Raw genomic sequence first — 22,381 nt, 5'->3', positions numbered from 1 at the left:
AATTGCCGTTAATGAGTTATTTTTGCGTTTTTTTTTTTTGTTTTTTTTCACACAATTCATTGTAATTCAATCTTCGTTAGCACACTTCAATTCAAAAAACAAACATTTTCCTGGGACTGTTCTTATGCAGGATGTAAGTTCGTAAAATATTTGCACTCACCGATTCTATCTCGGATTTATTTCTGTTCAGAAATTCACGGTTTCAATTCTTTTTGATCCAGTAATGATCCCTTTTGTCTCAATCATTAAATTCTTATTAGCATCGATGATGTTCTGTTGTATTCTGAAAAAAAATTTTTTTTTTTTCTTTTTTTTATTCTACGTTACCACTTGTCGATAACGGAGTCACAAGATCGTTCAGCAGGTCTGGACTGGATCGGATCTTCACAGCAACTGACTAAAGAATGCCCAGAACAACAGTTACTTTTATTTTGGGCACTAGAGTTGGTTTGATTTTTAATCCAACCTGATTGGCCACTTGGTTCTTCCATCATTATAATGATCTGATGTTATTGCTGGTTAACTTAGGATCATCATCATAATTCTATTTGTTAAACAATAATCGTTCATTAGCATTTATTTTAAGTGATCTTAGATCATCACATTGGCTAAGAGATGTGCCATATATAAAGAAATAACTTAGAAATGATTGATTTGTTTTACAGCATATCAAACCTTTCGGGTTCTTTAATGCAGTTTCTACTAATTTTGATAAAATTTGAGATCCTTAATATTTTCAAATATGTATTAGATCAATTTTGTACTGAAATCATTTGTAGAGTAATTTCTGTCACAAATGCATATTTTATAATAAGCAGTCTGTAATTGATAAAATAGAGGATTTGATTATTTTAATTTGTGGCTTTATAGATGTTAGCTTTTGGAGTACAAACCCATTGTCTTAAAATATTGGATTATAAGTTTCACTTCTGATATCATCAAACAATTCTTTTATGGTGCTAAGATTGCATGATGGTAAAATCAACACTATGACAAAGTGTCTCACCTTATACAGGACATGATAAATCGTGTACTATGGTGGCTCCTTTAAATGAATGAGTAGAGTCAGGAAAGTACAACTTTGTGGAGCTGCTAAACCTGACATAGTGATATGAGACTAAAGTGACAAAGTAGTGGAAACCCTCGTGAAAAACTGAGATGAACAAAAGAAATGCACGGAATCATCACAAAAGAATCTTCTATTCTTAATCTTCTTATTCTTAAAGATTAAAAACTTACGATATCAAAGTTGCTGTCACCTCAGGTGGATTCTTATCAACGTTTAAGGTTTTACCAACCAATAAAGTCACTGAGGCTGAAAAGCGTCCTGAATCCTTCTTGAGAATTTGGTTTGGCTGCTTTAGGACAATGAAAGTTCTGAAAAGATATTGGAAGTAAAAAGGAAATAGTTTTAAATCAAAAGATCAGGAAAAAGATTGGGGTTGAATGGAATAAAAAAAATGTCAATCGGCACAAAACATCACCTAATATGAAAACATTCAGAATGCTGGGGGGAGGGGGATACTTGCTGTGCCAAGCAGAAATGACGGTGATGTACAATCTGAGCACATTATAATTTCATTATTATTATTAACTAGCGGGGGGTACCCGGCGTTGCCCGGGTGTTTAGAGGTGTGTGTGCTCGGGCAGAGGGGGGTTAATCAAAACATAAGAATAAGCGAAGTAAATATTCTATATAAAATAAATGTTAAAACTTTAAAATAATCGAAAAAAAAACACAAAAAAAACTAACGTAAGGCAAACGAACGATGTTAAATGTAAAACTCGGAAAAACAAAAAAGAAAACGCGAAACAGAAAAACGAACATTAAAACTTCGTTAAAAAATCTGAAAAATACCCCCCCCCAAAAAAAAAAACATGTGAAAAATGGTTTAAATAACCCTGTTTCAATATTAAAATTTAAAAAATCAAAAAAAAAAGAAGACATCTCACACCACAATTCGAACCCAAAACCTTTAGATAATGACGCCGACCTCTAATCAAATGAGCTAAGACGACGTACACGAAATTAGGTCGTTTTTTTTTTTTAAATCCTTAAACTAAATCAGGTTCTGACGTCATTTGCACATACGTAGAACCGAACTCGTCATGAGAGGACGGTTTTTGCTGACCGCCCCCCTTGTAGAAAACTGTTGATTTTAGGGTGAAGGAAGTAACGTTTTTGGCCCATTTTTCAATATTTATCGGGCGAAGGTTGGAACTTTAAAATGATACTGATCTGGCGAAAATCCGTGACCAGTGTCGAAAGTTTTTGCAAGACATACAAACACACATACATACATACATACATACAAATATACACACATTTTGCTTTTATATTTATAGACTAGCAAGGGGTATCCGGTGTTGCCTGGGTGTTTGGAGGTGTGTGTGGTTTTCGGTAAATCAAAACTCCGGGAGGGGGGGGGATAAATAAAAAAAAAAATGTTTTGGTAGGTAAGTATGAGGATCGAACCCGAAACCTTGAGGCATAGTTGGAAATTAAAGTGTGAAAAAAAAAGAGTGCGACGGTTTTAACCAATGCGCCACTGCGAGATGCTAACGGAAACACGTTTGAATTTATTTAATTACTTGGATTTGGCAGGTGCACGTTTTAATGACTTAATGAGGTCAAGTTTGACTGCGGGATAGTATTTCATTTACTGCGGGAACGCTTTTTTTTATTTTTATTTTCCCAAGATGTTATAGGAAAAAGACTAACCCACATGCGGCGAGCAACAAATGTTGAATATTTATCTTCCCGAAGTCGAGCAAATTAAATAGACAGGTGAGCTCCGTTGTTAACTCTGAGATATTATGATTTATATGTGATATAAAAAGTTTTAAAATGTTGTGAAGCGACTGACCGCTTCTCTGAAAAAAGCCTTTTGTAGACACACAGAAAAAGCCTTTTGTAGACACACAGAAAAGGCGAACACACGCTTTTATATTTACAGATGGATGTTTATAAGGGATTTGAAGGTATTTGGTGGGAATGAGAAGAACCTGGTGGAGCTCATCGAGACAAATTCTAAAGACATCAGGATGGAATTTTGGATTAGTAAGTGTGCAGTGTTGGTGATGAAAACAGGAGTAAATAATGCATTTGAATAGAATTGTGTTGCCAAATAGAGAAGTTATGAAAGAAATAAAAGAATCAGAGTATAAGTATTTGGGAGTATTGGAGGGTGTAGGCATCATGAACAGGTAGATGAAAGAGAAAGTCAGGAAGGAGTATCTTAGAATAGTGAAGCTAATTGTGAAGTCCAAATTGTATGGAGGAAATTTGATCAAGGCAGTGAATGCATTGGCTGTCAGTGTTTTGAGGTATAGTGTGAGAATTTTGGAATGGCCTGATAAGGAGTTGCATGCCATAGGCATCATGACAAGATTTTGGCAATGTTTGGTATATTCCATGTTAGAAGTAGCGTATTATTTTTTTAATTAAAACATCTTAGGTATTATTTTTTTAATTAAAACACCTTATGTATTGTTTATTTAATTGAAACATCTTAACGTTTTAATTAAATAAACAATACATAAGATGTTTTAATTAAATAAACAATATATAAGATGTTTTAATTAAATAAACAATACATATGTATTGTTGAGTTAAAACATCTTATGTATTGTTTATTTAATTAAAACAGCTTATGCATTGTTTATTTAATTAAAACATCTTATGTATTGTTTATTTAATTAAAACATAGTGTGCATTGTTTATTTAATTAAAACAGCTTATGCATTGTTTACTTAATTAAAACAGCTTATGTGTTGTGTTGTGGAGACACCCACTAATTAGCATACGTGGGTGAAAAGATATAGATAAAGGTATCAAGTCAGCAAGACCGGGGAGCTGTGTTCGAATGCCGGATAGGCAAGACGCACATGCCGGTTGCTCCATGAAAGACTTTAACACGCCCTCTGCCGGACAATCTTTCAACTGCAGTACAACTGCACCTTTGTAAATATGTATTATCTTTTCGTCTTAATATATTTGTTTTACCTTTACTTTCTGCGTTCGTGTTGTTATTGATACAGACACAACAGTGGCGACGGGATTTCGAAAAAAGATTTATGCGTGAGAAAATACACTATCAAACTCAACAGTGGTATTTGGGAAATACTTACTCGTCAAAGATTGAAAAAAAAAATTCACTCGGAAATTCAATATTTAAAACGCAGCAACTACGAAATTGTCACCAAGATTTTTTTTTGTGACTACTTGAAAAGGAAATTTAAGACCCAGGACACTTTAAAAAAATAAATAAATAAATAAAACAGCAAGCACTTTATTTCAAAGTGCCTACGAGAAAAAAAAAACTTGAAAGTTACAGTAACCCTTTCTGCAAAGTGCACACACAAAAAAAAAAAAAAAAGAAAAAGTGTTTCACTAGGATACCGTGAACTTATTAGGTAGACGGTTTTGAAAGAAAAAGTGATTTTTTTTTCTCAGTGTGCTAAGAAGGGATTTTATTTTTTTTTCTTTCTTGTACGTAATTAATAACGTAACAAAAGGAATCGGTTGTTCGTAGTTATTAAAGAAAGGAAATTGTAAAAGTGACTGCTTTATTAATTTGAAAAACAAGGATCTTATCAAGTTATTCGCGGAAATGCAAATGCGTCAACAAGAAAGAGCAAAGTACAGAGAAGGCGTCTACAAGAACGAGATGAATTACAGAAAAAAGAACTACAAGAAAGAGACGAAAGACAACAAGAAAGAGACGAAAGACAGAATGAATGGCTTCTTAAATGTATAGAGCAAATGCAACTTGGTCAAAAAGATTTGTTGGAAAGATTAACGACTAATTCTGCACAGGAAAGCAATACAACTTTTTCCAACGCAACAATTGTGAATAGCATAGATGTGTTCACGTACCTACCAGAAGAGGATAAAACTTTTGAGGCATACTTTAAGAGGTATGAAGATATTTTCGAAACAGATTGCGAAAGCTGGTCAAACGCAAAGAAAGTAAGTTTATTACTTCGAAAGCTCGGTACCAGAGAACATTGCAAATTTGTTGATTTCATATTGCCAAGGAGAACGAATCAGTTAGACTTCGCTGAGACCGTAAAACTTCTTAAGGAGTTATTCAGACCGAACATGTCTCTTTTTCACAAGAGATGGTCGTGTATGAACCTTAAGAAAACAGAGGAGCAGGACTACCTGACATATGCGTCAGTAGTGAATAAACACTGCGACAATCTTAAATTATCGGAACTTATGGTGGATGACTTCAAATGTTTCATTTTTGCACAGGGGCTAATTTCTATAAAAAATTCAGATATCCGAAGACGCATTCTCTCAAAATTAGAGACAGAACAAGGTCTGACACTGCAAAAATTAGCAGAAGATTGTCAAAGGGCAGTATCACTAAAAAAAGACACCAGAGATATAGAAGAAGCAGGAGTGTCGTACATAAGGAAGATTAAAAAATCTGGCAGAAACGCAGGGCAAAGAAAGTGGGAGACTGGTCAAAATCCAAAAGATTACGCGAGTTATAAATACTCAAACTCTAATTACAGAAAACGAAATTACGATTCAAGTCAAATGAACTATAGAAAATCGGGACCAAGTAATAATTGCGGAAGATGTGATGAAAAACATTGGGGAAAGGATTGTCCTTACAAAAATATCAGATGCTTCAACTGCGACAAAGTCGGACATAAGAGTATTTGTTCCAGAACAAAATATAGAGTACACAAAATGAGAACAAACGACAAAAAGAAAGACAATTTACGAAAATATGTGTTGGTTAATATTTTCGGCAAACAAATAAAATTTCAACTTGATTCTGGAGCAGATTTGTCGGTAATAAATGTTAGCACTTGTAAAAAACTGGATAAACCGACTCTGAAAAAGTCAAGTAAGGGTGCCAGAACGGTGACAGTAGATGAAATCAAATTCGAAGGAGAAGTCGGCCTGCCCATTAATTTAAATGGCACGACGAAGAAATTGAAAATCTTTGTAATTAAAGAAAGTGAGAATTTATTGGGAACAGATTTTATTGAAAAATTCAACCTTCGGGATGAACCGATGAACGCTTTTTGTAAAAAAATAACCAGCTACACCACAATGTCAGAAAATATTAAAAATGAACTAAAGAACGAATTACCAGCAATATTTACTATGGGACTGGGAAGATGTAATAAATTTAAAGCTTCGTTCGAGCTAAAAAAAGGATGCAACACCAGTATTTAAGAAAAAACGGAACGTGCTGTTCGCCAGATTAGACAAACTAGATAGTGAATTAGACAGACTTGAAAGAATGGGCATTTTATCGAAAATCGAAACTAGCGCTTGGGCAGCGCTTACGGTTTGTTTTTTGTTTTTTTTACACAGTGATCACCACTTATCAAGGCCCGGAAGCCACTCAGGGATGAGGGTTAACGTAAAGAAGAAATTGGAACAATTCGAGTCTGCGGAGATTTTTCAACCGGATTAAATAATATGCTACAAGATCACCTTTACCAAGCCCGGAAGAGATTTTTGCGAAACTAAATGGTTGGAAAATTTTTTCAAAAGTAGATTTGTCCGACGCCTATTTGCAAATTCCAATAGAAGAAAAATGCTCAAAGATTTTATGCATTAACACACACAAAGGGTTATTCAAGTATAACCGATTACCGTTCGGGATAAAAGTCACACCGGCGATATTCCAGCAAGTGATGGACACAATGTTGAACGGTTTAGATTGTGCTTGTGCATACCTGGATGACATAATCATAAGGAGTGCATCCATAAGTGAACATATACAGCATTTAGAACAAGTGTTCACAAGAATAAACGAGTACGGATTCAAGGTGAAAGAAAACAAATGTGAGTTTTGTCTAAATGAAATCAAGTATTTAGGAAAAATAATAAGAAAAGATGTTCGACGCCCTGATCCAGAAAGAGCGATAGCAATTAGGAACATGCCAGCACTACATAATGTAATGACTTTACAGAGCTTCTTAGGCCTCGCGAACTAATACCAAGTATTTATCAAAGGCATGCACGACCTAAGAGCTCCGCTGAACGAATTATTAAAGAAAGAAACGCCATGGATATGGACAAAAGAATGTCAAGACCCATTTGAGGAAATTAAAAAGAGTTTGACGTCAGATTTATCCTTAACTTATTACGACCCCAAATTATAAATAAGTGTTGCGAGTGACGCAAGCTCGTATGGTATAGGAGCATGTATACAGCATATCATGCCAGATGGAACGAAGAAACCTATAGCGCATGCTTCAAGGACCCTAATTCCGACAGAGAAGGCTTACTCCCAAATAGAAAAGGAAGCATTAAACATTATTTTCGCGGTGACGAAATTCCACCGTTATCTATACGGAAGACATTTTATACTGGAAACAGACCACAAACCCCTAGTGACTATTTTCGGCTCAAAAAAGGGCTTACCAGTATATACGGCAAATCGGTTACTCCGTTGGGGTATGATCTTGCTAAATTATGATTTTCAAATAAAACATCTACGTTCGGGAAAAATAGGTCATGCGGATGGATTGTCAAGGCTTAGACTGAAAAGGGATGAAACCTTTCAAGAGTCAGTAATTGCAGCTATACATTCCAATTATGAGGAAAAAAACATGGTGGCGAATATAATAAGAGAATTACCAGTCACGCTTACCGATATAAAAAGGGAGGCTGAAAATGACAACGTCATCAAAGACATAAAGAAAAAATTAAGGGAATATGACGGAAAAACGCAAAGTATATTTTTCTTATGCAATGAGGTATTATTATATCGTGAAAGAGTGGTTGTACCGAAAACCTTGCAGAAAAAAAATCTTACCTGATTTTCATACAGGACACCCGGGTATGAATAGGATGAAGACACTTATGAGGAGTTATGTTTACTGGCGTAATATGGATGTGGATATTGCATTAACAGTAAACAAATGTAAAGGTTGTGCGTTAGCTGCTAAGGCACCACCGATAGTTCATAAACCTTCGAAATAAACTGACCATCCATGGTCAGGCATTCATCTAGACTTTGCTGGATCGATCGAGGGACAATACTACCTAATCATAGTAGATAGTTTTTCCAGATGGCCGGAAGTAAAGCGGGTAAAAAACCCAACGACAGATAACACAATAAGTTTTCTGCATGAAATATTTGCACGTTTTGGGGTACCAGACATTGTAGTCACAGATAACGGAACACAATTTACTTCAAGTGTTTTCAAGGATTTTTGTGAATCGTTTCAGATAAACCATATAACTAACCACCGTTCCATCCTAGATTAAATGGATTAGCAGAAAGGTTCGTAGATACGATAAAGCGTGCCCTTAATAAATCGATAGGGACACCGACGGATAAAGCATTACAACAGTTCCTGCAAATATACAGGATAACTGAGAACCCAAATACACCGTCAAAATTATCACCAGCAGAATTAATGTTTGCGAGAAAATTAAAATCACCATTTGATAAATTAATACCAAAGCAAGCATTCGTATATAAAATGACACACACATCATGTAAAAGGTTTAAACCTGGTGACCAGGTATATTTTAAATGTTTTAAAAATAATATGTCATATTGGGAGTCGGGTACGGTAGATAAACGTATCGGCGACTTGGTCTACATGATAAAAGGTCCAAAAGGGATGAACAAAAGACACCAAAATCAATTGAGAAAACGTCATAGGAAGGCCAACGAACAGGACAAACCTGAGGAACAATAAGATCCAATTGATATAGTATACGAAACGTTTAATATTGAACCATCACAGACCATGTCCGAACCGAGGAGATCGGGAAGGAAAAGAAAGGCTATAGACCCAATGATAATGAACCCCAAAAGGAAAAGATATTGAAATCTACACAACTTCAAATCTTGGGAGGGGGGTGTTGTGGAGACGCCCACTAATTAGCATACGTGGGTGAAAAAATATAGATAAAGGTATCAAGTCAGCAAGATCGGGGAGCTGTGTTCGAATGCCGGATAGGCAAAATGCATGTGCCGGTTGCTCCATGAAAGACTTTAACACGCCCTCTGCCGGACAATCTTCCAACTGCAGTACAACTGCACCTTTGTAAATATGTATTATCTTTTCGTCTTAATATATTTCTTTTACCTTTACTTTCTGCGTTCGTGCTGTTATTGATACAGACACAACATGTTGTTTATTTAATTAAAACATCTCATGTATTGTTTATTTAATTAAAACATTTCATGTATTGTTTACTTAATTAAAACATCTTATGTATTGTTTATCTAATTAAAACATCTTATGAATTCTTTATCTAATTAAAACATCTTATGTATTGTTTATCTAATTAAAACATCTTATGTATTGTTTATCTAATTAAAACATCTTATGTATTGTTTATCTAATTAAAACATCTCATGTATTGTTTATCTAATTAAAACATCTTATGTATTGTTTATCTAATTAAAATATCTTATGTATTGTTTATTTAATTAAAATATCTTATGTATTGTTTATTTAATTAAAACATCTTATGTATTGTTTATTTAATTAAAACATCTTATGTATTGTTTATTTAATTAAAACATCTTATGCATTGTTTATTTAATTAAAACATCTTATGTATTGTTTATCTAATTAAAACATCTTATGTATTGTTTATTTAATTTAAATATCTTATGTATTGTTTATTTAATAAAAACATCTTATGTATTGTTTATTTAATAAAAACATCTTATGTATTGTTTATTTAATAAAAACATCTTATGTATTGTTTATTTAATTAAAACATCTTATGTATTGTTTATTTAATTAAAACATCTTATGTATTGTTTATTTAATTAAAACATCTTATGTATTGTTTATTTAATTAAAATATCTCATGTATTGTTTATTTAATTAAAACATCTTATGTATTGTTTAGTCAATAAAAACATCTTGTGGGCACATGAATAATTTTTTACAGTATTTTTGAGAAATTTTCTATTTATTTTCACGTTAATCAAATTATGTAACAACCATTTTTCATGTATTTCATATTTTTAGGTTTTTATTTACTTTTTATTATGAAAAAAAAATGCAACACCAAAGTAAAAAAAAAATAACTTTGAATTCACCAAAATGTATTTCTATTTCTTCACAAACAACTCAGACATTTTAAACTCTTGATTTAATTATTTTGTTAAAAGAATTTTGTAGCATTTAAACTTATGAATAGAGAACCCATTTATGGATTTAAGTTTTTATCAAATTCTTATATATTAGAAGCTTGAACATTTTGTAAGTTATTTACATTCAATAATTTCATAAATCGATTAAAACATTACTTAACAAAAATAGTTTCAGTCTCATAACAATTTCTTGGTAAATGATAATTAAATTTTAATCATAAAATCCTATTTAAAAAGAATTAATTCAATAAAAAACAAATATTCAAAAAACAAAATGAAGTAAAAAGGTAGGTACAGCTTTGTTTATATATTATTGTTATTAATTCAATAGAAAAAGTGATTTCAGTAAAAACACAAAATCTTCAAACTCTTATAATTTTCATGTTGACATAATGGATGAGGAATGAATTCTACAAAAATGTTTTATTTCCATTTGCTAATAAACACGACACATTTAACATCAGATATGTTGTAAGCTAAACATGTTCCTTTCAACTTTGTTGGTGATAGATTATATAGAAATTTTAGATAAAATCTTGAGCCCTAATTAGAGTTATGAAGAAAAATGTAATGTATCCAATACTTTTGCAGGGCAATATATATAATCCAATTAAAAAAATTGCTTTACCTTGTCACAAGTTGTGATAAAAGATCAGTAATTAAATCATTCACTGGCATATAATCTGTAGATCCAGAATTACACTGCTTGTACATATTGATAGACTTTTTTATTTGCTGACGATTCTCCCAGATAAGTTCCGCCAGTTGAGAACACCTAAAGTAAAGGGGGAAATAATTAAAATAATGGGAAGAAAAACAGATAAGTAAACAAAAAATTGCAAATAAAACCATCTAAGTGTATTGTGGTATCATGTAAAAACTAAATTAATTTCAAGATTTCAAGCTTAATATTTTTTTATTATTAACCAATTGAATAGCATAAAATACAATTGTAAAAATAAGTGATTTTTGTTTAAATCAAATCATTGTACATATTTGACATCCTTATTTATTTTTAAATCTAAAATAGAACTTTTCTTTGTTTGCTCTATTCTAATCAAACAAGTTTGGATTAACATGGAGATGATGAAATGTGGTTTGAGTTGTCCCCCTTTGCAAATTGGCTGTTTGGAGAAATGGAAAACTAGATGGCTCTGTGTGGTTTGAGTTGTCCTCCTTTGCAAATTGGCTGTTTGGAGAAATGGAAAATTAGATCGCTCTGGTTGATAGTCAATTTGCATAAGTGGAGAAATGGGCAGCATATAAACGGTACTTTTTTTAAGCAGGGCGAAGAGCGCAGAGAGTGAAACGACGGTTGGAAGAAGTGACAGCAAATTCTTTTTGTGACGGTGAATTATTTTTAGACGTTGAAGAGCTCGACCTTTTGGAAGGAACAGCTGTGTCTTATATATTGGTTTTTTAAATTTCTTTTTTTTCTACTTCACTACAAGCTATTTCGGCGGGAACTATGGAAGCAAAGAGGATCAGCAGTGAAATGGTTAAGACGTTCTCTGGAGAGGGAGATGTTATAACCTGGCTGACCAAGGTTAAACTTGTCGCTAAGTTTCGGGACATCGCGGATGTAGCCAGCTTGATACAGCTGTATCTTCATGGTGATGCTCTGGCCCTATCTCTGGAGATGCGGGAGGAAGATCGACTGTCTGTTGACGCCATTGAGGAAAAGTTGAAGGAAACATTTACCATCAAGCATCAAGGAACGTTTGTGGCATATGGCCAACTAAGCCGTATGGTGTGAACCGGAGAGCCTGTCGATGTTTACGCCAACAATATCAGGAGGTTGACGGGACTAGCAGGATTCAATGGAGGAGGTCGTCGACAGATGGTTAAGATGGCCTTTATCAATGGCTTCCTGGACCATATTTCTATAGCTCTGCAGCAACTGCCCGGTGTAAATACTATGGAGTTGATTACACAGGCTAGGGTGCTGGCCAGGAAAAAAGAGAGTGAGCACGGAATCGCAGCTGTCGCTCAACGAAGCAAACTGCAGCAGGAAATTGTGAAGGACGATAAGCAGAGAGGACTGTGGCAGAGACCCAGGTTCTCTGGCAGATGCTACCGATGTCAAGGCCCACATATGGCTAGGGAGTGCAGGGAGCCAAAGCCAGAAGTCACGTGTTACCGCTGTGGGGAAGTCGGTCACATCAGCAGATTCTGCCCCCCAGGGAAAACGAACGGGGGAAGCCACTGCGCCGGTGGCTACCCCACTTATTCGATGAAGGCGCTTCAGGGTATGTCACCACAAGTAGAGGTGACCCTAAATGGACGAAGTGCAACAGCCCTTGTCGACACGGGCTGTACGTCAGCAATTGTCACCAAAGACATGACTGACACATGCAATGGAACCAGCAGCATTACGGCAGTTGACGGCAGAGAGGTGAAGTGCAATGGCACAAGTATCGTTCGGTTGATGGTACGTGGGATGTCACTAACAATCCAGGCGATTGTTATTAACAAAATTGTCACAGGTGTCGACGTGGTGCTAGGGATGGACACAATTGCTCAACTAGGGGGCGTTACGGTATATAGGAACTCCGTGAGATTTGGAGGACATTAAGGGGCTGCAGGTGTGCAATTCAAAAAAGGTGCCACAGGAACGGCCGGGTTAGACAAAAGTTGCACGATAGAGGACCAAGATTTCTCTGCACACTTTGATGGTGAGAAATGGACAGTCAAGTGGGCATGGAAGGGAGAACTTCCCATACTGAACAACAGAGTGGAATGCTACAAGCATACGTTGCGAGGAGGCACAAGAGTTGAATTTGAGAAGGAGGTGGACCGATAGATCTCAGAGGGGATTTTAAGACCATGGACGGAGAAGGTGGAAGGTGTGCTGCCGTTAATGGCGGTTGCTCAGCCCACAAAACAAAAAGTTCGGCCAGTACTGGACTTCAGGGAGCTGAACGTACACGTTGCGTGTCACACGCGAGGTGATGTGATGGACGTGTGGAGAGACCATGCGAGAGTAGAGGCAGATTCAGAAGGCTGCGACGATTGTGGATTTAAAATCTGCATACCTACAGATCCACATTTCACAGGAATTCTGGAAATACTAGCTGGTCAGATACAAGGGCCGAATGTACTGCCTGACTACGTTGGGTTTTGGCCTGAATTCTGCACCAAAAATCATGGCAGCGATCCTCAAAACGGTGCTAAGCAAGGAGGACGCAGTCAGAAGAGCCACCAGTTACTACATTGATGATATTTTGGTGGATGAGACGGTAACAACTGCGGAGGGCGTAGTAAAACACCTCAACAGCTTTGAGCTAATTGCAAAACGCCCGGAATCGTTGGAGGGAGGAGCAGTGTTAGGGCGCCAACTAAGAAAGGACCAGATAGGACGGTTAGTGTTCCGGAGGGGAAATGAGATCCCGGAGGTGTCCGAAAAATTGAGCAGGCGAGAACTCTTCTCAATATGCGGAAGACTGGTGGGCCATTATCCTATTGCAGGATGGCTACAGACTGCATGTAGCTATATCAAAAGGCGAGCTAGTGGAGCGAAGTAGGAGGATGGAGTTGATAAAGAGACTGTAGATAATTATGAGAGAGATTATTGAAGAGGTGAAGAGAGAGGATCCAGTGAGAGGTGTTTGGCATGTACCCAACAGTGCAGAAGGTGTTGTGTGGTGTGATGCAAGCTGTATAGCAGTGGGGGTCACCTTGGAGATAGGTGGTGTTACTGCAGAAGATGCTGCTTGGTTGCGGAAGAAGGACGACGTGGCTCACATACATGTGGCAGAACTGGATGCGGTTATGAAGGGCATCAACTTAGCCTTGAAATGGGGGCTACAGAATGTTGAGGTGAGGACCGACTCAGCCACTGTGTTCTCTTGGATCCAATCCGAAGCTACAGGAGAAAGGAGGGTGAAGACGAAAGGCGCTGCCAAGATGCTAGTAAAGCGTCGATTGAGGATGTTAAGGGAGTTGATTAGGGAATTTGATCTTCAACTTAGGGTCACTATCGTTCCTTCAGCGAAGAACAGAGCAGATGTGATGACGAGGGTGCAGAAGACCTGGCTAAAGGCGCCGAATGAGGTGGCTCTTGCAATATGTTGTTTGAATGAAGACACTCTGAAGGATTTGCATGACATGCACCATTTTGGAGTGGATAGAACCTTGTTCTTGGCCAGGAAGGTGGACCCCAGAATCACAAAGGAGGCCGTTAGGACAGTGGTTGAGAGATGCAGCCCGTGTCAATTAATCGACCCTGCACCAAGTAGACACGAAACTGGTGAGGTTCAGGTGGCAGAGAACTGGAGCAGGTTGGCGATAGACGTAACGCACTATCGACAGAGGCCGTATCTGTCAATTGTCGACTGTGGACCAGGAAGGGTAGCCATTTGGAGGGAAATCAAGGCGGAAAATGCAGGTGAAATTGCAAAGGTCTTGGAAGAGGTGTTTTTGGAGAGGGGTCCAGTGAGAGAAGTGCTAATGGACAATGGAATTTCCTTTCGCTCAGCTGTCATGAAGAATGTGTTGGATAAGTGGGGAGTGCGGCACTATTTCAGGGCTGCATATAGACCAGGCGGAAACGGAATTGTGGAGCGGCATCACAGGACCATTAAGGCTATAGCTGAAAGGGGCCAGATTTCGCTGCCAGAAGCTGTCTTCTGTTATAATATGGCTCCAAAGTCAGGGCAAAAAGTGGAGTCAGTGCCGCAGAGGGCAGTCTTCAAGTACGAGTGGCGGCATCCCCGAACTGCACAGGTACCCGCGGAGGAAGGCGAGAAGCGAGCAACTGTGCGAGTGAGAGAAGAAGTGTGGATCAAACCACCTAAGGCTCGCTGTACCACACGCTGGGGGAGGGGCATTGTGACAAGTGTCCAGTCCCCGAACAATGTATCTATCGACGACATCCCTCGACACATCCTTGATGTGCGGCCGGTAGTGGTGTCATCAGAGGAAGACAGCGACGTCGAGCCAAGTAGCGACGTTCACGAAGAGGCTCCGCGGAGATCGCAGCGAGAGAGACGGCCGCCATGTTAGTCGAGCAACTACATGATGGGTTGACATGTGATGATCGTGTAGATCAAGGGGGCGTGTGGTTTGAGTTGTCCCCCTTTGCAAATTGGCTGTTTGGAGAAATGGAAAACTAGATGGCTCTGTGTGGTTTGAGTTGTCCTCCTTTGCAAATTGGCTGTTTGGAGAAGTGGAAAACTAGATGGCTCTGGTTGATAGTCAATTTGCATAAGGGCAGCATATAAACGGTACTTTTTTTAAGCAGGGGTGAAGAGCGCAGAGAGTGAAACGACGGTTGGAAGAAGTGACAGCAAATTCTTTTTGTGACGGTGAATTATTTTTGGATGTTGAAGAGCTCGACCTTTTGGAAGGAACAGCTGTGTCTTATATATTGGTTTTTTAAATTTCTTTTTTTTCTACTTCACTACATGAAACAGATTTTTATTATGTATCTCTATGTTGAACTCACAAGATTAAAAAGATATTTTTGTTTGATTCATGTCATTTAAACTCATATGAAAATAAAGCATCAGAAAATCATGGAAAAGTAAGATTACGAAATGTAAAAGAGAATTATCATTTTTAAACATGAAATTTTAAACTTGGATTATATTATTTGCAGAGAAAGTAATAAGTGATGATTGTAACAAGCCAATGACCAGTTGGTTTGACTTATCTATATATAATGAAATAGAAACAATTATTCCCATGTAGAAAGAAGCATTATAGCTTTACAAACACAGATATAAATTCAATATGGTCAAACTACTAGTAAATATTTGATGTTGATTTTGTGTAAATCAGTCACTTTCATTCGTTATCATAAATTCTTATAATTCCTAGGAGAGTCATATTTCAAAAATGTTATACTTACCGGAGGTAGCACAAGATTTACTCACTAATTATTTTTTCCTCTCCCTCTCCCCAATGACACCTGGAACGTTTCTACATTTATCAATTTTTTTTTGCTTTTGTTTTTTTAACTAGCACCGTCTATGTTTACTTTAACATTAGTTCTTTCATCTACAATGTTGAAAATAAGAGCACCTCCCTTCACAAGTTCTGGTCAATTTTATTGGCTGTTCATATACCTTTCTCAAATTAAGGGAATATTGGAATAATGGAATTTCAAATCATTAAAAACACTTATCACAAACTAAGCAAAATCAAATCATTAAACAACAAACAATCAAAAAATTTTAAAAAGCTGTAAATAAAATCTATTATTCAAATTAGAGTAAGAAGATAAGGAGTATGATACAAAAAATGTTATAATGAAAAAAATTTTTTTAGATTTCATACAAAATCAGACAATACCACTACATACCTTAACCCACAAGAAAGAAAATAAAATAAGTATCTACCTATATTATTTTAAGTATAGATATAAATTGTAGATAATACACATTCACATCCATATCTTTATTAACCATACATAATAAGTATCTACTTAATGGTAGACATAAATGTAGATAAAAAAATATAGATATTAAGTATCTACTTAAAGTTCTTCTGACTTCCATAGTGAAAAGTAGATAAGATAAATCCCCCTCACATAAGTAAGACTTATGCAGTTATAGAACATGGGGAATAAGACTAATTAGTTTTTATTGATTTGATTAGTTTTCTACTGATTTGAACTTTGTTTAAAAGATTAAGTGTTAATATTCCTTAAGATACAAGATGGACTTTTTTCAAAATAAACCTAAACCTCACTTAAGATTTGTTTAAATTTACAGTTAAGATTCCGGTTAAAATTTTGAATAAGTATACCTTTTCAGACAGATTAAAAAGGAGAGAGGTGCTTCTATGGAAATTGAACCTAACCAGATCTACTTTTTTAAAACTGACCTTACAGAAAAAAATTTTCCATATAAATCGACATACAAATTTACATACTGCGCGATTTAAACCTATTCTGTATTTTCACTTAACAATTATAGCATGTTTCGTAATTTCATTTTTGTTTATACTAAAGAAAAAAATGGATTTAGTTTTATTTAATTTTTAAGTATCCACTTTATAAAGTACTCTTCGTCAGTAGCTATGGCAAGGGCAACAGCTACATACATTTATCAGAATAAGAGAATATCAGGTTAAGGGAACTTTGACTAGTTAAAAAAAACTACAGATAACAAAATAACATTGCATAAACAATAACTTTTGACTTTAACAAATGCGCACACTTATATCTACCTCTGTATGCTTCGTACTGACTTGATAAAAGAAATTAAATATCACAATTTACATAAAAAAAACTGAATTCTTTTTTATCTATTTTTTTAGTATCATTGCAATTGTCGCATTCGTAATAGTCATTGTTTTTGGTTATCACTTCATAATTAGGTACTTATGCAGAATATTGGATGATAGTAAATGTATGGTAGGGAACAGTCATTGATCCTCATTCAATCCTGAGCAACATCAGATCTCCCTGCTTGTATGATAATAACTATTGTTTGGCTCAACAAGGAAAGCAAAAAAAGGTGGAGCTTTTTTCCCTTCCACCCAATGATTGGATGAAAATAGTCATGTGACAATTGTTTTTGGATGAATTTCAGAATAGATTCAAACAAAGAAGAATGCAATAATATGGTATTATATAAGATAAAGATAGCTAGGAAGAACCAATATTTATCATTTAAAAGTAAACATTTATTCTAACTTGCTTGGCCACAAACAAGTTAGACACAGCATCAACAAGGTACACAAGGATAGCTGAAAATGGTTTTACATGGACCCAAATTATGTGATATTTATATGGTTGTGCATTACATCTAATAAATTATAGGATTACAATAACTGACAAGTTACAAAACCATACACAGCAGGGAAAACAGGCATTCTAAGAGGCAGTTGATGTTTAACAACAGTGTTGTATGCTGTTCATTTGACCATTCAGATGTAGACCAATTGATCAGACTCTTTGAGATCAAAGTTAATTAAAGAGGAATGAAACTTACCAGTTTTGGATATCATCAATCTGTTCCTCTGTCTCTCCAGTTGTGCCGTGCAATTGTTGTTTACGCAACCAATCTGTTAAATCTTTCTCCAAGATCTCCATGGTCAACTTACTCAAAGCTTCATAGGTTTCTGTGTGCTTAGCTAACAATGTCTAAAAAAAATGTTTATAAGACAAAAATGATCTGCATTTCATGAAGATATAAAATGATTACAATGACATTACTCATGAAGTAGCTGTTATGGTGAGAATTTGACAGATTCACATCTTAATATAACTCACAATTTCTTGCAGATTTATAATCCAATCTTAAAAAATATTTATATGCTTGTAAAGAAAAGAAAATAATTATCTTAAATATCTAATTTAGATGTGCTTTTATTTCATGAATTAGTTTTTTCAGTTAAAACAGTTCATTTGTATATTCACACATTTCTGTTTGTCTATAAATAGACTTAATACTAACCAATAAACAGTATTTTACTTCTTATTATCATCTACTGCTCGCTAAGTGACTAAAACAAAAAAATGTAAGTCTAAAGTTACTTTTTAGCTGGTCATTGGGATCATTATCACTGGAAAAGAAAAAGAAGATGCGCACCACTCAATTATGACTATGCTCAATCAAGCAGAGCTTGGTTATACACAGATGATCCAGTTGTCCATAAGAGGTTAATGGTGTTTAATTAGTAAAAGAGATGAGAGGAGGTCACTCCTTATTACCTCTTCATAGGAATTTTGGGAAGGGTTTGCTTTGCTTTTTGACTACACTGTCCATTTGAGTCTTAATGATTGATACATGAAGAATGCAGAAACAAGAAACATTGGTCAATCCATGTAGACTCCTCAAAACGTTTATATAATTTTTTTTATATAAAATCTATACACATATATTGAGCACTTTTGAAGAAATATTGGTTTTTAGTTCTTGTTAGTAATATACCTGAACTTAATCAATTAATATATATATATATATATATATATATATATGAGAAAGAAAATTAGAACTGTAAGTTGAACTTTACAATCAAAATTTATTGTTCGTCAGTCGAACAATAAATACTCCAAAAAACAATTTACAAAATCCTTATTCCGCGGAGTTTCAAAGAATGCTATTATTATTATTCTCATCAGAGGACATAAAGTAGCAATACACATGAAAAAATTGAAATAGTTTAAAATATTTCAATATTAGTATACATAGAAAGAGCTTGATGAGCTAAGAAAGAATCTTTTTAAATTTTTAAAATCTGATTAAAATTAAGGAAGTTATGACTATTTTTGTGCCTCACACGTTTGGATATTTTCCCTTCTTAAAGACCATATGCGTTTCGTCACATTTTTTACACTACTTTTTCAGTAAAAATGTCATATCTTTGTTAAAACACAAGACTAAGAAATGACATTTACCATATAAGTGTATTTTTGTACAAGGAATCAGAATATGCAACTGAAAATATCCAAAAGTTCATGGTTTCCAAATAATCTGCAGTAAATGTGCATAAATATGCTGCAATTCCTTAAAAATGCCATGTATCCATAAACAGAAAAGAAGTTGGAGAACTCAAAGTTGAATTGTAATGTGCTTTATGTACAAAAAACTTAAATCTAAACATAGGACCATTTAAAAATGAATATATTGCAATATTTCTTTGGTATTATTGTAGATTAACACCTTCTGTTTAACCCCACTCAACTCCTTCTGACCACCCCTCCAAAATGTGATTCTACCTTTTTAGGCAATTATGTATGAAATGCCATGAAAAACTTTAATGAAAGATAAATTATTTTAGAATTTAATGTAAAATAATTCCCCATTACAGGTCATTCTAGCATTTTAGGGCAGTTAACTGGATTTTTTCTTATGGGAGATGAATCCTGTATGCTTTTTGTTTTATTTTTTTAAGACGTGTGGTTTTAAGAGGGTTTCTATGCAATGAGAATATAGGGAGGTTGCCATTCGGACTTTGAATTAATTGTAGGGCTAAGGAAAATTATGTGTGAACATACTGAAGACTTGACAGAAACAAAAACAATATTAGAGAGGGGGGGGCGGCTAGTTTCACAAAAATTTAATGTAAAACAATTCACCATTTCCAGCATTTTAGGACAGTTAACCAATTTATTTTTTATGTGCATTTTTCTTTAAGGAAGGATCTATTTTTTGTTTGTTTGTTTTAGACGCTTGTATGTGGCTTACAGAGGTATTTTGTTGGGGGAGGGGGGCACTCGAACTTAGTGTTATTGTTCGGGTTAAAGAGTGTTTTAGGAGGAGACATAACTTTAGTAGGTGGGTTGTTGCTAACAGTATTTTGTTTTACTATTTATTTTTAAGTCATTATCAAGACTTCAAATATTTAAGTGTCAACTAACTGACATTTGTCTTGTTCTCAGGAAATGCTCAACAGTCAACACTATTTGTGCATTTGTATTACTTGCCATAGAGGTACGAAAAAGTTGTCCAAAAAATAAAAAATAAAAAAAATTGTAACAAATAAATGTTATGCAAAGCATGTTTTTATTTAATGTAACATATTTATTCAGCTCAAAAAACATACAGTGCTTACCGATGTATTGGAAAGTTAAAAATGGTGGCCGACTATCTCTTTCACACGGTAAGTTTGGGAAAATGAGTTAAAAATAAAAAACTAGACAAAATACTGTAAAAACCCTGCCAAATATATATCCGCCTATGTCACGGTAACATATATTGACCGAGTTTCTAACGGTATTTTGTCTGTTTTTTTTATTTATAACTCATTTTCCCAAACTTACCGCCTCAAAGAGAGAGTCGGCCGCCATTTTAAATTTTCGAATACATCAGTAAACACTATGTTTTTCGAGCTGAATAAACATGTTACATTAAATATAAACACTAAAAACATATCCAGTTAGGTAGAAAAGTAACTTATCTTGCCTTTGATAACATTTATTTGTTATATATTTGTTTTTTGACAACTTTTTCAAATCTATGTGTATAGTAATACAAACAAGATTTTCATACATCTTTTAATTTTGAAAAAACATTTGTGGCTGTTCACCGTTTTACAAAACATTGTTTTGTTGGCCGTTTTACAAAACATTGTTTTAATTCGCTGTTCAAAACTAATGCAATGAATAAAAGTGCATGCAAGCTATATATCTACAAAAGTTTTTGTTTTTTTTTAACCATGTTTTTAAATTTGACCAGAAATGTGAGAAATTATAATGGATTCATAATGCCGAATTGGTTGGGATTGTTATTATACATTCTGAAAACCGAATAGTTCTAAACTAATGTTATTCTGATAACAAAATAGCTCTAATTAAATATATCAGAACATTTACATTCATATTTTCATGTTTTTCTTAATTCGTTCGTGAATAAAAATTAAATAACGTGTGTTGTTTATACTGTGCTATGACTAATACTACAACTGCTGCAGTGCTGCTGCTACTAATACTAACTTAATTTGACCAAACTCGAAAAACATTTTTTTCAGGTAGGTTCTTTTAAATTATTATCAATTACTGTGGTTCTACTCAACATAGAATAATACTTTTAATTGATAAAGATAGTAAAAAGAATGATTTACTTACTAGTGGGTGTCCGATAAAATTTTTTTTCAAAATGTTCGATACTCGTCATATTAAAGTTTATTTTTAACACAACAAAAAAAGAAATGGTCAAAAATATTTCAGACACTTGACAGTATTAAGATTAACACCTCTTCTGATTGGTTTCCAAATTTCATAACGAAATTCTTCATACAATCACGGTACGGGCCTTTAGAAAACAGGGAGGATCATTATAAAACCTTACTGAAAACGCCATTTTATGATGTTCATATTTTTATCACTTTATTTGCTTAAAACTCTTAAAATATATAATGTACATTCATATTTATTAATTCATTTGAAAGTATATTCATTTCTGAACAAAACAGTAATAATTTGAAGACTTGAAGTGTGCTTTGGTTTGAAAAATATGGCTATTTTAGTAGAACTCCTTGAAATCTGTAATTATCCAAAGCATTTTTTTCATCCGTGTGTATTACTACATAAAGAAATCAGCAAATTATATTTATAGCAATGCTAGAATTTGCTAGTTAAGGCATTAAGTCAAAAGTATGATTATGCTGCAATGTATGAGAGAATAATGCATTCAGAGAATTGCTATTTCTTATATCTCTCTTCCGGCTGACTACAATATGGTTGTGTTCAAGTCTAACGTAAATAAGTTCTTGATGAGCCGTTCCATATAAGTTATCAAATTTACCAAATTTTCATTACTAATGATTACTATATTGTCCAATTAATACTGTACACTCTTTAACCCTTATCCTTGAGTGGC

General features: G+C 34.6%; 1 protein-coding gene across 14 annotated transcripts in view; it reads right to left on the bottom strand.

Moving 5' to 3' along the window:
• The window catches only part of LOC145259886 (signal transducer and activator of transcription 5B-like), a 347,875-nt gene that overhangs the window by 85,324 nt on the left and 240,170 nt on the right, over positions 1–22,381 (bottom strand). For all 14 annotated transcript variants that reach the window (XM_080117775.1, XM_080117776.1, XM_080117774.1 and 11 more), the window contains 3 exons: positions 18,050–18,201; positions 10,738–10,884; positions 1,240–1,377 (listed from right to left, as the gene is read on the bottom strand). In XM_080117775.1, the coding sequence (XP_079973901.1) occupies positions 1,240–1,377; positions 10,738–10,884; positions 18,050–18,201 (437 nt within the window). The remainder of the gene's footprint in view (positions 1–1,239; positions 1,378–10,737; positions 10,885–18,049; positions 18,202–22,381) is intronic.

This window comes from Euprymna scolopes, chromosome 35 (assembly GCF_053919585.1).
Source record: "Euprymna scolopes isolate OS-2025 chromosome 35, ASM5391958v1, whole genome shotgun sequence".
In the NCBI taxonomy this organism is placed as follows: domain Eukaryota; kingdom Metazoa; phylum Mollusca; class Cephalopoda; order Sepiida; family Sepiolidae; genus Euprymna; species Euprymna scolopes.
This window is presented reverse-complemented; position numbering and strand designations above follow the sequence as displayed.